The following is a 12,805-nucleotide window of genomic DNA, read 5'->3' as shown; positions in this document are numbered from 1 at the left end:
CGGACAGCGGCTGCGCGTTCAGGCTCTCGAAGCTCCTGCAAAAAATCGTTCAAAGGCCGGCCCTGTCGCGCCAGCGAGCCGGCGCAAGTGCGTCACCCCCCCTGCCTAGTGCTGTCTTTGTCTGACGCGCCAGCGCGGGCAGGCAGCAGTTGGCGCGTAGGTCGTCGCCTAGTCCAGGTGGCCTGCCGGCTGCCGGCGCACAGGGCCGCACTTGGCTCACTCACCGCTGAATGTTGCGGTACTTGTCGAAGCCGATGAGGGGCATCGCCTTGGGCATCAGCACCACGTTCAGTTCGCTCTTGTGCAGGCGCTCCTCGCTGTCGGTGAGCGCGCGCTGGGGCTCCGCCCCCGGGCGTTCCTCGGGCAGCGCGGGCAGCTGATTGGCCCCCCTCTGCAAATCGCTTAGCTTCAGTATATCCTACAAGGGTGGGAGGTGGTGGTGAAAGCCGATTGGTCCGGACCGCGCCCACCTGCGAAATCGACTCGATGTCGTGCAGCAGCTCCTCCAGGTTGCCGCCGTTGGAGAAGGTGGTGCTGGGCGTGGTGTTGCTGTACGTCAGCGGTTTGCTGAAGTTTTGGTTGTCGATTTTGACGATCAGGTCGGTGGCTCGCTTGTCGAGCGCGTGCGCCTCTGGCGGGGGGCGCGCGCTCTTCGACCCCAACACCACGTTCTGGTAGAAGTTGGTTGCGTCGGTTTGCACCAGTTTCTTGCTGAAGAAGTTCTCGCCCTGCGGGCTCGGCGAGATGGCGATGGGGGGCGACGGCGCCGCCCCCTCGTGGCCGGACAGCGGCGGCGTGTACAGCTCCTCCGGGTAGAGGGGCTGCTGGTGCACCTGCGCACACCATTAGCCACGGCACTGGCAAAGGCGCGGTTGCCATACCTGGCTGAAGTGGTTGTCGTCGAAGCTTTTCGAGTGCTGAATGGGGGCGAAACAGTTGAAGTGCACCTGGTTGGGCAGCGTTTGCGACCGGCTCGGTTGGATGGCGCTGCCATACGCCGGGTAGCTCTGATCGGGCTTGATCGCGTTCCTGTCATTGTAGTTCCACAGCATGGAGTCGCTCGCGTCGTTTGGCAGCGACTGTCTGTAACAGCAGCGGTCAACAGAGCGCGCGTGCGCATTTGCGGCGCCAGCGCCCCCTACCGCGTGTTTGTGGAGTTGCGCTCCGAGTTGTCGCACGACGTTTCCTCGGTGACAATCGACAGATGGTCGAACTGGTCCTGGATGGCGGTCAGGTGGTTGGTTTTCTGCACGTTTTGCAGGTTTTGCGACGTTTCCACCTCCTCGGATTCCTCCGTGCAGCTCGAGCAGCTTTCCTGGAAACTTGCGATTTAACCGGGGGCAACTTGGAACTGGAATGGAAAACCCACCGTTTCGCTCGAGCTGCTGCTGAAGGTCGTGGACGACGAGGAAAAGTCGATTTTCTTGTCCTTCAGCAGCTTGTCCAGCTTGTCGTACTCATCGCGCAAGCACCAGATTTCCTTCTTCAGCATCTCGTTCTCGCGCTTCAACTTCTTGATGTCCGACTGTCCTGCAATATAGCGGGAAATTTGCCACTGCGCGGCAACACCGCCCCCCACTGATCAAGTCGATCCCTTACCTCGCTCGATTTCCGCATTGATGTTGATGGTTTTGAGGCGCAGCTCCTCATTCTCGTACAGCATTCCTCTGGACGACTTCCGGTCCAGCCTGCATTTTGCGCAATCAATCGTCAATGTGTGCAGGAAAACCCAGTTTTACCTGCGGTTTGGTTTCACATTGTTGTCGCGTCGTCTGGTGCGTAGCATCGTGGCAACGCCGCGCCGGCTCTGCTTCGCCGCAAACTAGTCGCGGCGCTCACTTGACGTGCGCCCCATCGACAGCCGCACCAACCAAATCGCCCTCGTATGCCACCCGGCTGTCATTGACCAGTGGCGCCGTCGCAGCCCTGAAACAACATCGCCGTTGTCAGGTTGGGCAGAAAATCTCAGCGGGTCGCTCGACCCGCATTTACGCCGTAACGGGCGCACGTACGTCTGCTGGTTTTTTCGCGTCCAATCGGGCACACTAACGGCAATTTGTGGCTTTTTTCCGCATTCGCATGCCCAAGATTAACGGCGTTTGCTGGCCATCAGGCTATTTTCAGTTTGCCCCCGATGGAGTGAAACTAAATATTTAATTGAAACACGAACACAATTAAAGCGAAACAGTCGATCAGCGATGCGGTTTATTTAACAGTCGGAGATGTTTATCGGGTCGCTGTTAATCAATGCCAGAATACACCGTAAAAATGTCAATTTGTCGATGGGAAACAGGCCCATTGCTCACTGGGTTGGTGGGCACTGTTAACAGATGGCGCCACCCACTCGTCCGGTTTAGTAGGTTGGGGGCGCAATCACATGACATTTTGGCAGGTAAAATCAACGCAACAAACACATTCAGGTGCGTGAACTGTCACATTTTGGGGGCCAAACCTGTCACTTGGACAGCTGAGAACAGGGACAGCAAACGCCAGTGCGTTAATTGTCAAATTTTCGATGCCAAACTGTCACTTTGACTGCGGCTGAACAGTGACACTTGCCGCTATTCCGTCAATTAGTTGTGATTGTCAATGTCAAGTGAGTCAATTGTGACAGTGCACACTGCCAAAATACACCGTAAAAATGTTGGTTTGACGCTGGGAAACAGTCAGCGCTCACTGGGTTGGTGGCACTGTTAACAGATGGCGCCCGCGTTGTTGTCGGGTTTAGAGGTTTGGGGGCAGAGTCACATGACAGTTTGGCAGGTAAAGTCAGCACAACAAACGCATTGAAGTGCGTGAGCTGTCACATTTTGGGGGCCAAACCGTTCACTTGGACAGCTGAGTAACAGTGACAATAAACGCATTCCAGTGGGTTAATTGTCAAATTTTGGGTGCCAAACTGTCACTTTGACTGCGACTAAACAAGGACACTTGCCGCTGTTTTGTCAATTAGCTGTGATTGTCAATGTCACGTGAGTCAATCGTGAATACACACTGTGACTCAGAACAATAAACGCATTCGAGTGGGTTAATTGTCAAATTTTTGGGGAAAGCGTGTCACGTTGACAGCTGTCAAGTGACACTTGTTGTGATTGTCAATGTCAAGTGAGTCAATTATGACAGTTTTCGCTGTTTGCTCTGTCACTGGTGGCATTTCGACTCATTTAATGGCAATTTTAACCTGAAATTGGCACGAAATGTGGGTGATTATCGCGACCGAAATCCATGAATTTGACCTGATTTACGGCAACTTCGCCCGCATTCTGCCGATGTTTATGCACGTTTTGTGTTGTTTATTTGAAGTCATCCACGCTGTCAAACATCAACAGTCGATTCATGCTCTACATACCATCGGCATCGGGGGTTCACCGACTTTTCGCCCTTGTTCTGGTCCGGTTTGGTTGTTCCCCGATGGGGGTGGAGCGAGTCGGAGTGGAATTGGTGCTGAAACGACTCGAATGCACTTCTAACCTAAATTCGGGACACTGTCACCCAATGACACCTAACCTAACGGCAGTGAAGCGACTCGAAGCGCAATCCGGACTGAAAGCACTTGGCCAGTTGCTGTAAACAAATCGGAAATCTTTCGAAAATCTAAATTTACACAGATTTATTTTCAGATATACTTTGCTTTACACACACACACACATTAAGGGGGCCTATAGGCGGTGTCAGCTGGTGCGGTTAGTTTAAAGCGGGAAACTGGGAATTAACGGGAGAATCCCCCAGCTGACACTGGGTATAGCGCGGGGGTGCATGGCGGCGCCATCTAGCCGCTAGCGGTTGAATAATGGGGTTAATGGCGGGTGGTTTGCAGGCGACGCAACCCTGACAGACTACGAGGACTACGACGACTACGACGATGACGACCTGTCAGCTGTCAATGCCACGTCAAACGGTGAGCTGGCGCCCCCTAGGCAAGGGCAGGCGGGGAGTTTTGAAAGTTTCGGCGCGTTTGCAGGCACGCTGGCGCTGCTGGCGCCCCTGGTGAACGTCACGCGCGACCCTGGCAAAACCGCGAAGTTCGCCTGCCACGTGCACAACTCCGACCCGAACGGCACCCGCGTCAACTTCCTGTGGAAGATCAACGAGGTACAGGTGCGGCGCGACAGTCGCATGAAGTTCCGGCAGGTCAAGGTGAGTGCGGCCAGCGGCCGGTAGATGGCGCCCTAACCGGCGCGTTTTAACCCGCAGGAAAAGGACGGCAACTGGAGGTCGGTGTTAACGATACGGAAGCTGGAGTTCTTCGACCAGGGATTCGTCGAGTGTATCGCGAGCAACGGCATGGATCGCATCCGCGCCAACTGCTCCCTGATCGTCACGCCGGAGGCGCCCAAGTGGGGTGAGTGCCGTCGCCGGCAACCAGACATGCACTGAGGCGTGGGTTTTGCAGGCAGCACCGCCATCAGTGCGCTGAACTTTGGCAACAGCGACGGCGGCGATCTAACGACGTTTCTGCCCAGCGCCGAGGGGCGGGCGCTGGGGGGCGCCAGCGAGCCCCACAAGGCGAAGACCTTCAGTGTCCCCATCACTTTCGACCTGGACAGCAGCGGCCGCCTAACCGACAACAGCGAGAGCGAGGGCGTGGTCTACAACGGCTCCGAGCCCTTTTGCCAGCTGTACAAGTGAGTGGTGGGGGTGTTTTTGGGGGGGGGGGATGCTGACGCGAACCGCGCCCTTTCAGGAGGAGCCCCCYTGGAATACTTTGTTGCCAGATTTCGGCTGCTTTGAGGCGTTATTATAGAAAGAGAGAGAGTTCTAACCCCCACCTTTTTAAGATTTGACACTTGACACGATACCTGACAGAACATTAGATCGTGGCAACGTTGTATTCCAAGGGGGCTACAATTAGCCGCGTCTCTTTCAGGGGGCAGGTCTGCAAGACGTTCCTGGCGCAGAAGTACGTGTTCGTGCAGCCGCCGTTCACGCAGGAGGACGTCGAGAACAAGCTGTTCAACGCCTTCTCGGTGATCACGCGCTCCAAGTGAGTAGAGCGGGCGGCCGGTAGATGGCGCTGGTAACTGGGGGCGGGGCTTTGGTTTGCGCAGCGACATCTCGAGCAGTTGCAGCAAGTTTGCGCAGCCCAGCATCTGTTTCTCCGCCTTCCCGCTCTGTCTGGACCATCGCGTGGTCGACCAGTACCAGCACAGGCACCGGCAGGAGTTCCGGCTGATCGGCAACGAGTCGCGCCGCAAGTTCCGCAACATCCGCAAACAGCTGACGAACAGCCTGCGGCGCGTGTGCCGCGACGAGTGCATCCTGCTGGAGACGGAGCTCTGCAGCAAGGAGTACTCGATCGCGAAGCGCCACCCGGTGATCGGTGAGTGCGGGGCGCGTCCCCCCCGCTATGCTTGAGGCTAAATTCCGACTGTTGCAGGCCAGATCATGGAGCTGGAGGTGTGCGAGAGCCTGCCGGTGGAGATGGACCCCAGTTCCAGTCACTGTCTCTCGCTGGGCGTGGGCGACTTCAAGGGCAACAAGGGTGAGTGCGGTGTGGTGGGGGGCGAGCGCAGTCTGATGGGGGGTTCGGTCCCGGTAGACGAGCAGTGCTACTGGGATGCGGGGAAGCTGTACAGGGGCGTGCGGAACACGACAGTGACGGGCGAGCAGTGCATCAAGTGGTCGCACCAGTTCCACCTGCTGCCGTCCGACTATCCGGAGCTGGCGGGGCACAACTACTGCAGGAACCCCGGCGAGGCCGAGGCGGCCCCCTTCTGCTACGTGGAGAACAGCCGGACGGAGCTGTGCGGCGTGCCCAAGTGCGGTGAGTTGGCCCTGGACGTTTGGGTGGATGCGCCTCCCCCCAGTTTAACGTTGCGTTTTTCAGTCTACGTGTTCGGGAGCTACGTGGTGGGGGTGCTGCTGGTGATCACCATCCTGGTGAGCCTGCTGTTCGGCTACTGCTACTGCCGCAGGCGCGGCAAGGTCGCCAGGAGCCTGCAACATGTGAGTTTTGCTGTTTTGTGTGAAAGTTGCCCAAAAAATCGGGATTTGGGGCCGTTTGACTGAAATTGGCGGCGTTGCCAGATTCAAGCGTCTTCTTGGGCTGGGCAAAGTTTCAACTCGCTGCCTTCTCTCGAGCGGAAGTTGCGAATTTTTTACAYAGATGGTGCAGTTGTGGGGAAACCGTCTTTTTGGGTCAAGTGTTGCCAAGCCGGCAAAAATCGGGATTTGGGGCCATGTGACTGAAATTTGCGGCGTTGCCAGATTCAAGCGTCTTCTTGGGTTGGGCAAAGTTGCAACTCGCTGCCTTCTCTCGAGCGGAAGTTGCGGATTTTTTGCACAGATGGTGCAGTTGTGGGGAAACCGTCTTTTTGGGTCAAGTGTTGCCAAGCGGGCAAAAATCGGGATTTGGCGCCATGTGATTGAAATTTCCGGTGTTGCCAGACTGAACTGTTTTCTTAGCGCTGAGGAAATGTCAACTTTGACGCTCTTTTGCCGTAGGAGTTGCCGCAGGCCAACAAGAACATCTACGGCAACGCGGGGCCCTCCAGCCCGATCGAGTTGAACAGCCTGCTGCCGCCAGGGGGCGTGGGCGGCGCGCAGCGCAGCCACGCCCACAGCAAGCTGGGCTACCAGAGCCTGCCCCAATACACCTACAAGGAGGTGCGCTTCATCAAGGAGCTGGGCGAGGGCGCGTTCGGCAAGGTCTACCAGGGCGAGCTGCGCGCCAAAGCCGGCAAAGTGTTCGTCGCCGTCAAGTCGCTGAAGGAGAACGCGTCCGCCAAGACGCAGGCGGACTTTCAGCGCGAGATCGAGCTGATCTCCGAGCTGAAGCACCCGAACATCATTTGCTTGTTGGGCGTCGTAGTCAAACAGGAGCCGATGTGCATGCTGTTCGAGTACATGTCCGAGGGCGATTTGCACGAGTTTCTGATCGCGAACTCGCCGGAGAACGGCCAGAGTCTCGCCGACGAACAGTTCCTGGACATTGCGGTGCAGATCGCGCACGGCATGGAGTATCTGGCCGAGAACCACTACGTGCATCGCGACTTGGCCGCCCGCAATTGTTTGGTGTCGCGCGATCTGGCGGTCAAAATCAGCGATTTTGGGCTCAGTCGCGACATGTACTCGTGCGACTATTATCGCGTCCAGTCCAAGTCGCTGTTGCCGGTGCGCTGGATGCCGCCCGAGTCCATTCTCTACGGGAAATTCACCACCGAGTCGGACGTGTGGAGCTACGGCGTCGTGTTGTGGGAGATCTACAGCTACGGGCTGCAGGTGAGCACTTCGGGGCGCATCCGCCATTAAAAGTAGAATATTTTACACCGTTCTGGACAAATTAAGAAAGGCGAATGCGCCTATTTTCCTCAATAAAAATAGTTGGAGCATTCGCCATCGCGTCAAGCCGACGTGCGTCCGCTGTGAGCTGGTTTTCCGTCGGCTGTTCATGTTTTCACAAGATTGATATTCTTCTCTAGTAAACTCCTCTCTCTTCTTTCCCGTCTCCTCTCGCTGTTGCCTATCACCTCCTTTATCTCCCCCTCTCCCTAGTAATCTCTCAGTAATTTTCTCTCTCTTTGCTTTCTCGCCTTTTTTGTTTCCTTTCTCTCTTCCTCTCTGCATTATCTCTCTTGCTTGCCTCTCTTTCCCCCTCTTTTTTCCCTTTCCCATCTCTTTTTTCTCCTCTCTTGTCTTATCTTATCTTATCTTAGAGGGGTGAGAGAGGAAAGAGAAGAAAGGGTTGAGAGAGAAGATTCTCTATAATTATGTTTTCCCTTTCTCTCCTTTCTCGATCACCTCTGTCTCCCCTCTACCGTCTCTTATCTCTAGTGATCTCCTCTGTCATTTCTATCTCTTTCCTTTCGCKTCCCTTCTCTTCCCTTTTTCTCTCCTCTCTGTTTTGTAATGCCTAARTAATTTTTTTACTAAGTGGTAAGAGAGGAAAGAGAAGAGAGACCAAGCAGAGAGGGGAAAAATAGGGGTGAGRGAGTGAGAGAAGAAGGGMGTGGAGGGATGAGGACAGTGMTGRAATGAGAGKAGCGAAGGAAYGAAWGAGAAGAGAGRGGGGGCGAGAGGAATGACAAGGCTGAGAGATAAACGAAAAAGACGAGAGATGGRTGAGAAAGGTGATAGAGAGGAGTGAGAAACAATCGAATGGAGACTGGGGATAATAGGGGAGAGGGAAGAGTGGAGTGAGTGGTAGGGTAGAGGAGAAGGAAAATAATTTAGGGGTTGTGAAAGGTGACAGAGAAGAGAGAAAGATGAACACGGACAAGGAGAGTGGGGAGAGGTAAGTAAGCGGAAAGAGTGAAAAAAGGAAAGGGTGGAAGAGTGGAGAGACTTGGGAAAATGTGGATTTTTAATTGCTTCTGAAATTGTCCACTATCTAAACTGGTGTTTGGAATTGTTGCAAAAATTTCGGAAAAGCCCTTAAGACATTTTCGAATTTTTGTCCAGCCTCTAGTAAAGTGTTGCCAAATTTTGCAGCCCTACTACGGCTACAACAACCAGGAAGTGATCAACATGATCCGCGCCCGGAAGTTGCTGCCATGTCCGGACGCATGCCCCAGCTACTGCTACGCCCTGATGGTGGAATGCTGGGCGGAGCAGGCGAACCGCCGCCCCCACTTCAAGGAGATCGGCGATCGCCTGCGCGTGTGGCGGCAGAGCGGCTGCACCAACGGTACGTAGCCACGCCCCCAAGCCCCGCCCCCTTTTGCTCTAACCGCCCGATTGCAGGCGCCTACTTCAAGTCGGGCGGCGCCGCCCAACCGACGCCGCAGCGCCATCTGGCGGGCTCCGCCAAGTCGAGCCACACGTCCGACTCGCAGACTTTGTGTCCGGCCGAGCCGCCCATCGGTTGGGACGTGGGCAAGCCGTCGTCCAGCCGATTGCACGACAGCCAGAGCAGCCTGACGTCTGGCCGGTCGTCCAGGTAACGAGTGCCGCGTGGCGCCCTCTCGTGGTCTGAGCTCCAGTTTCGGTTTGTAGCCTAGGCAACACGACGCAGAGCACGAACATCAGTGGGGAGGCGCGCAGGGAGCGCAGGCGCAAGAGCAGCCGGACGGCGGATTCGCTGGATCGCACCAATGGGAAGAGCACGATGGTGAGCGCCAGCACGAGTGGGGATAATTTCGAGACGAGGATCACCGAGTGATGGGCGCAGGTGATGGACGGGATGGCGGATGCGCCGACAGGCCAAATGTGGATGTTATCGGGGGTGCGGCGTCTAGTCGACGCCCGGTTTGTGTATTTTTTTTTAGGAGCGGTTTTATTTAACAAATTTTATTTTTGTGGATGTTCATTAATGCGTGTGCCCGTGTGAGATTATTATATACTTGAATAAACCTTTTTGTATTAGTTTGTTGCGATTTTTTTTTAATTAAAATTTTATATATTATAATTCCGTGGTTTCGATCAGAATGTTGAAGGAGGTAGCGAGAAGAGCAGGAGTCAAAGAGAGTTTTCGCACCGCTTCACCGGAAATTTCAATGTTTTGGCGCCGTGGATTTCTACAAGGAAAGCAGAATGTTGAAGGATAGCGAGAAGACCAGGAGCAAAGGAGAGTTTTCGCACTGTTTTACTGGAAATTTCAATGTTTTGGCGCCGTGGATTTCTACCAGGAAAGCAGAATGTTGAAGGAGGTAGCGAGAAGAGCAGGAGTCAAAGAGAGTTTTCGCACAGCTTCACCGGAAATTTCAATGCTTCGGCGCAGTCGATTTCTACCAGGAAAGCAGAATGTTCAAGATAGCGAGAGCAAGGGAGAGTTTTCGCACAGTTTTGCGAAGGTTGCACGACGAAATCTCCACTCGCAAAGAGGAGAAAGAGCACTGCTAGAATAACGGGAACAAGGAGTTTTCGCACAGTTTTATTGGAAATTTCACTGTCGGCGCAAAATCGGGAGAGAGAGAGAGAGAGTCAATTAATAGAAAATAACTGTTCTTGTTTATTGACACATATCCCAATGGAAATTTAACTATTACAAAGTGTAAAACATATTTTATCGTGACAGGCACACACTATTCTATATAATCGCTATTAACATAAATATCATCGAAAAAAAAAAGAAAAAGCGCCAGACGCGGAATGGGGCCCTTCAGCTTCTTCATATCGGGCTTGGCCAGATTCATTAGGCCCGACAGTTCCGGCAACGGGATGCAGATGGGGCGCCTGTTCCCGTACTGGATAGGCGACTATTCAAAGTAGCAAAAACTAATTCGGAAAAATGGACGTTAATCGCAAATAACGTAACGCTAAACTGATTTCGAGTGTTCAACGATAAAAACTTCATTTCTAGCAAGCGAGTTAAATAAAAGCTCGATAAAATAGCGAAAACGAAAAATCGCCAACCGTAAAACAATTTTTTCGTTCAACGCTAAACTAATTTCGCGAATATTTTAATGCTGAAAAATGGACGCTAATCGCAAATCACCGCTGTCGAGTGTCGCACAACGAACACTCCATTTGCAACAAGAGTTAAAAAAATATTCGTGAACATAGAGAAAACGAGAATCAAGAGTGTTTCAAAACTAAAGTTCAGAATACCGAAAGTAGCAAAAATGGAAGCTAATCGCAAATAACGTAAGGCTAAACTAACTTTGAGTATCGCCCGACCAAAATTCCATTTACAACAACAGAGATTTAATAAACAAATCGGAGAATTGCGACAACGACTAATGCGGAGTAGAAATAGACACAAACCGCAGAACGTGTCCTGTTAAAGGCTAAACCCAGTTTGTGGTTTGCACGGCAAAAACTCTCTTGGTCACTGAAAAGCTGAATATTCAACGTGACAAAAACTAATAAAGAAAAATAGTCGCTGATCGCAAATCACGTAAGGCTAAGCTCATTTCGAGCGTCGCCGAAAACTCCATTCGCATCAAACGTACAAAATTATCATATTAAAAAAAATAACGACATAGGAATAGACACAACGAGTGTGCAACAACGAAATCTCCGTTTGCATCACAAAAACAGACAAGAAAAAAAATTAATTCGACAAACCAGGAGTAAAAATAGGCGGTAATCGCAAAATGAGGCAACACTAAATCCATTGCGAGCGTTACACGACGAAAACTCCACTCGCATCAGACGATCCAAGATTCCACATTTCAGCAAGTAGCCACACAGAAATAGACACTAATCGCAAATAACGCAACGATAACCCAATTGCAAGCGGTGCACGACGAAAACTCCACTCCCATCAGAAGACCGAAATTTTCAAACTAAAGCAGGTAGCGTTGCACAACAAAAACTCCACTCGCGTGAGACGATCGAACATTTCCAATTCAAGCAAGCAGCCACAAAGAAATAGACACCAATCGCAAAAAACGCAACGCTAAACGCATTTCGTGCGTTGCACGAAAATTCCACTCGCATCAAAAGATTGCAATTTTGATTTTTTTTTATTTTTTAATAATGATTTGTTGGCAACTAAACATTTTGTTTTGAAAATTTGAAATTTTTTTGGAAATTTTTCCTATCGACATGGTACTCATTTTCAGCTGAAATCGGCCCAGAAAACCGAATCTGTGATCGAAATGGCGGTTCATCCAACGGTTTTCGAAAAACTTGAAAATTTTGCCAAAAACTGGCCAGTTTCAATCATCGACCCGCTAGATAATTTTTATGGCAATTTCCTGTTTTCCAGACGCCGACAGGCGTTTTTCTGAAAAATTTCACAAATGTCCCAGGAAGAAATTCCTCACGTCTTTTATTACAGATTGATAAAAAGAGTATGTTAATAAATTGTGTAACAATAGTGGGATAATACAGTATATGAAAATTCGCTCAACAATATAGAACTTATCTACCACTTGGAGAGTTTTCTCACAGTTATTGTAAATTTGGCGAAAAAAGCGCGCCCTCTAGCGCCGCCTGCAGCAAACCGCGCGGGGAAAGAGCGCTGTTTGATCAATAGCAAAATGGAGCCGCCCGCGACCGTGCAGGAGCGAAGCCCCACCGCTTTAACCCTGCGATGGCGCCCCCCCACGGCCCCCAGTTGGACCCGCCTGCAGATCGCCGACCCCTTCCAGCAATGGAGAACCGTCTACTGGTAACAGCCGGCCCCCCATCGCCCCCCAGTGCTCTTCTAGGCGCCCATCTGCTCTTCTAGGGGCCCCAAGTGCCACGCCCACGTCCCCCGGCTGGCGCCCGCCACCTGCTACCGCTTCCGGCTGAGGGGCGACGCGAGCGCCCAGTGGCGCCCCTTCCGGGCGGCCACCGAACCATCCAGTCCGCAGGGCGCCGCCCTGCACATGACGCGCGCCGTCAAACTGGCCAACAGCGCCCTGATCCGGAAACTCGCCCTGCACAGGTACGTTTGAACTCCCCCTTGTTTCGCTCCTTCTCTGGCTCGAAGCCTGCAGGTGCAGCCCGCGCCTCCTCAACGTGCCAAACAAGGAGCACAAAACGCCGATCGTCCAGGCGCTGGAGGCCGGCGATCTGGGCGTCGTCCAGCTGCTGGTCACGTTGGGCGCCGACGTCAATCAGCCGCAGTTGTTCAGTGGGCGCACGCCCCTGATGGTCGCCCTCTACCGGGGCGCGCTCCCAGTCGCCCAGTTTCTCGTCGACAAAGGTAGGCGCTAGCGCAAATGGCGTGTCAACACAGTGTTAGATAAGTTCCATGGTGTTGAAACTTTTTTTGGGTATTTCGACTCAAAAATTTTCAAAAAGAGACAGAATTTCCTCACGTTTTTTATTACAGATTGATAAATAGTGCTCCTATTTCGCAATAAGAACGAATTATTTATCAAAAACTAATCAAAACACACTTAGGCTCAAGCTGTAAGAGAAAATCCCAATTAGTAGAGAAATTAATTTGAAAAATTACCTTGACGTTTCGATAGCTATTTTCTGCTAT

At 52.5% G+C, this 12,805-nt stretch overlaps 4 protein-coding genes across 5 annotated transcripts in view; 3 read left to right on the top strand and 1 right to left on the bottom strand.

Moving 5' to 3' along the window:
• LOC109543479 overlaps positions 1 to 3,555 on the bottom strand; it is a gene marked incomplete in the record, with an annotated part of 4,583 nt that extends 1,028 nt beyond the window's left edge. The window contains 9 exon segments of the mRNA XM_048662907.1: positions 1 to 35; positions 225 to 418; positions 471 to 833; positions 882 to 1,083; positions 1,143 to 1,315; positions 1,370 to 1,530; positions 1,600 to 1,688; positions 1,740 to 1,926; positions 3,350 to 3,555. Of these exon segments, the coding sequence (XP_048518864.1) occupies positions 1 to 35; positions 225 to 418; positions 471 to 833; positions 882 to 1,083; positions 1,143 to 1,315; positions 1,370 to 1,530; positions 1,600 to 1,688; positions 1,740 to 1,786 (1,264 nt within the window).
• LOC109543462 (tyrosine-protein kinase transmembrane receptor Ror) overlaps positions 1 to 9,303 on the top strand; it is an 11,268-nt gene extending 1,965 nt beyond the window's left edge. The window contains exons 2-14 of one of the 2 annotated variants that reach the window (XM_048662903.1): positions 3,818 to 3,898; positions 3,962 to 4,137; positions 4,195 to 4,342; positions 4,394 to 4,625; positions 4,868 to 4,984; positions 5,049 to 5,320; positions 5,378 to 5,482; positions 5,540 to 5,764; positions 5,828 to 5,946; positions 6,445 to 7,221; positions 8,431 to 8,626; positions 8,683 to 8,878; positions 8,935 to 9,303. In XM_048662903.1, the coding sequence (XP_048518860.1) occupies positions 3,818 to 3,898; positions 3,962 to 4,137; positions 4,195 to 4,342; positions 4,394 to 4,625; positions 4,868 to 4,984; positions 5,049 to 5,320; positions 5,378 to 5,482; positions 5,540 to 5,764; positions 5,828 to 5,946; positions 6,445 to 7,221; positions 8,431 to 8,626; positions 8,683 to 8,878; positions 8,935 to 9,100 (2,810 nt within the window). In that variant the 3' untranslated portion in view covers positions 9,101 to 9,303. Of the gene's footprint in view, positions 1 to 3,817; positions 3,899 to 3,961; positions 4,138 to 4,194; positions 4,343 to 4,393; positions 4,626 to 4,867; positions 4,985 to 5,048; positions 5,321 to 5,377; positions 5,483 to 5,539; positions 5,947 to 6,444; positions 7,222 to 8,430; positions 8,627 to 8,682; positions 8,879 to 8,934 lie in introns of both variants that reach the window. The other variant, XM_048662902.1, reaches the window with a different exon arrangement.
• Positions 9,304 to 11,795: 2,492 nt separating this feature from the next.
• Positions 11,796 to 12,307, top strand: LOC109546618. Its single transcript, XM_048662869.1, has 2 exons — positions 11,796 to 11,998; positions 12,059 to 12,307. Exons 1-2 carry the CDS (start codon positions 11,868 to 11,870, stop codon positions 12,267 to 12,269), a joined length of 342 nt encoding a protein of 113 aa, XP_048518826.1. The 5' UTR covers positions 11,796 to 11,867; the 3' UTR covers positions 12,270 to 12,307.
• A 73-nt stretch (positions 12,308 to 12,380) lies between these two features.
• The window catches only part of LOC109543481 (ankyrin repeat domain-containing protein 65-like), a 1,221-nt gene continuing 796 nt past the window's right edge, over positions 12,381 to 12,805 (top strand). Inside the window, exon 1 of the mRNA XM_048662870.1 lies at positions 12,381 to 12,520. Coding sequence (XP_048518827.1) covers positions 12,466 to 12,520 — 55 coding nt within the window. The 5' untranslated portion in view covers positions 12,381 to 12,465. The remainder of the gene's footprint in view (positions 12,521 to 12,805) is intronic.

Source organism: Dendroctonus ponderosae, unplaced genomic scaffold (assembly GCF_020466585.1).
Source record: "Dendroctonus ponderosae isolate FM_Combo_2020 unplaced genomic scaffold, Dpon_F_20191213v2 Dpon_F_20191213_12, whole genome shotgun sequence".
Taxonomy (NCBI): domain Eukaryota; kingdom Metazoa; phylum Arthropoda; class Insecta; order Coleoptera; family Curculionidae; genus Dendroctonus; species Dendroctonus ponderosae.
This window is presented reverse-complemented; position numbering and strand designations above follow the sequence as displayed.

Coding starts and splice junctions, on each gene's coding strand:
- LOC109546618 (XM_048662869.1), top strand. CDS start 11,868: ATGGAGCCGCCCGCGACCGTGCAGGAGCGAAGCCCCACCGCTTTAACC. Junction 11,999..12,058: donor CAATGGAGAACCGTCTACTG/GTAACAGCCGGC, acceptor CTGCTCTTCTAG/GGGCCCCAAGTGCCACGCCC.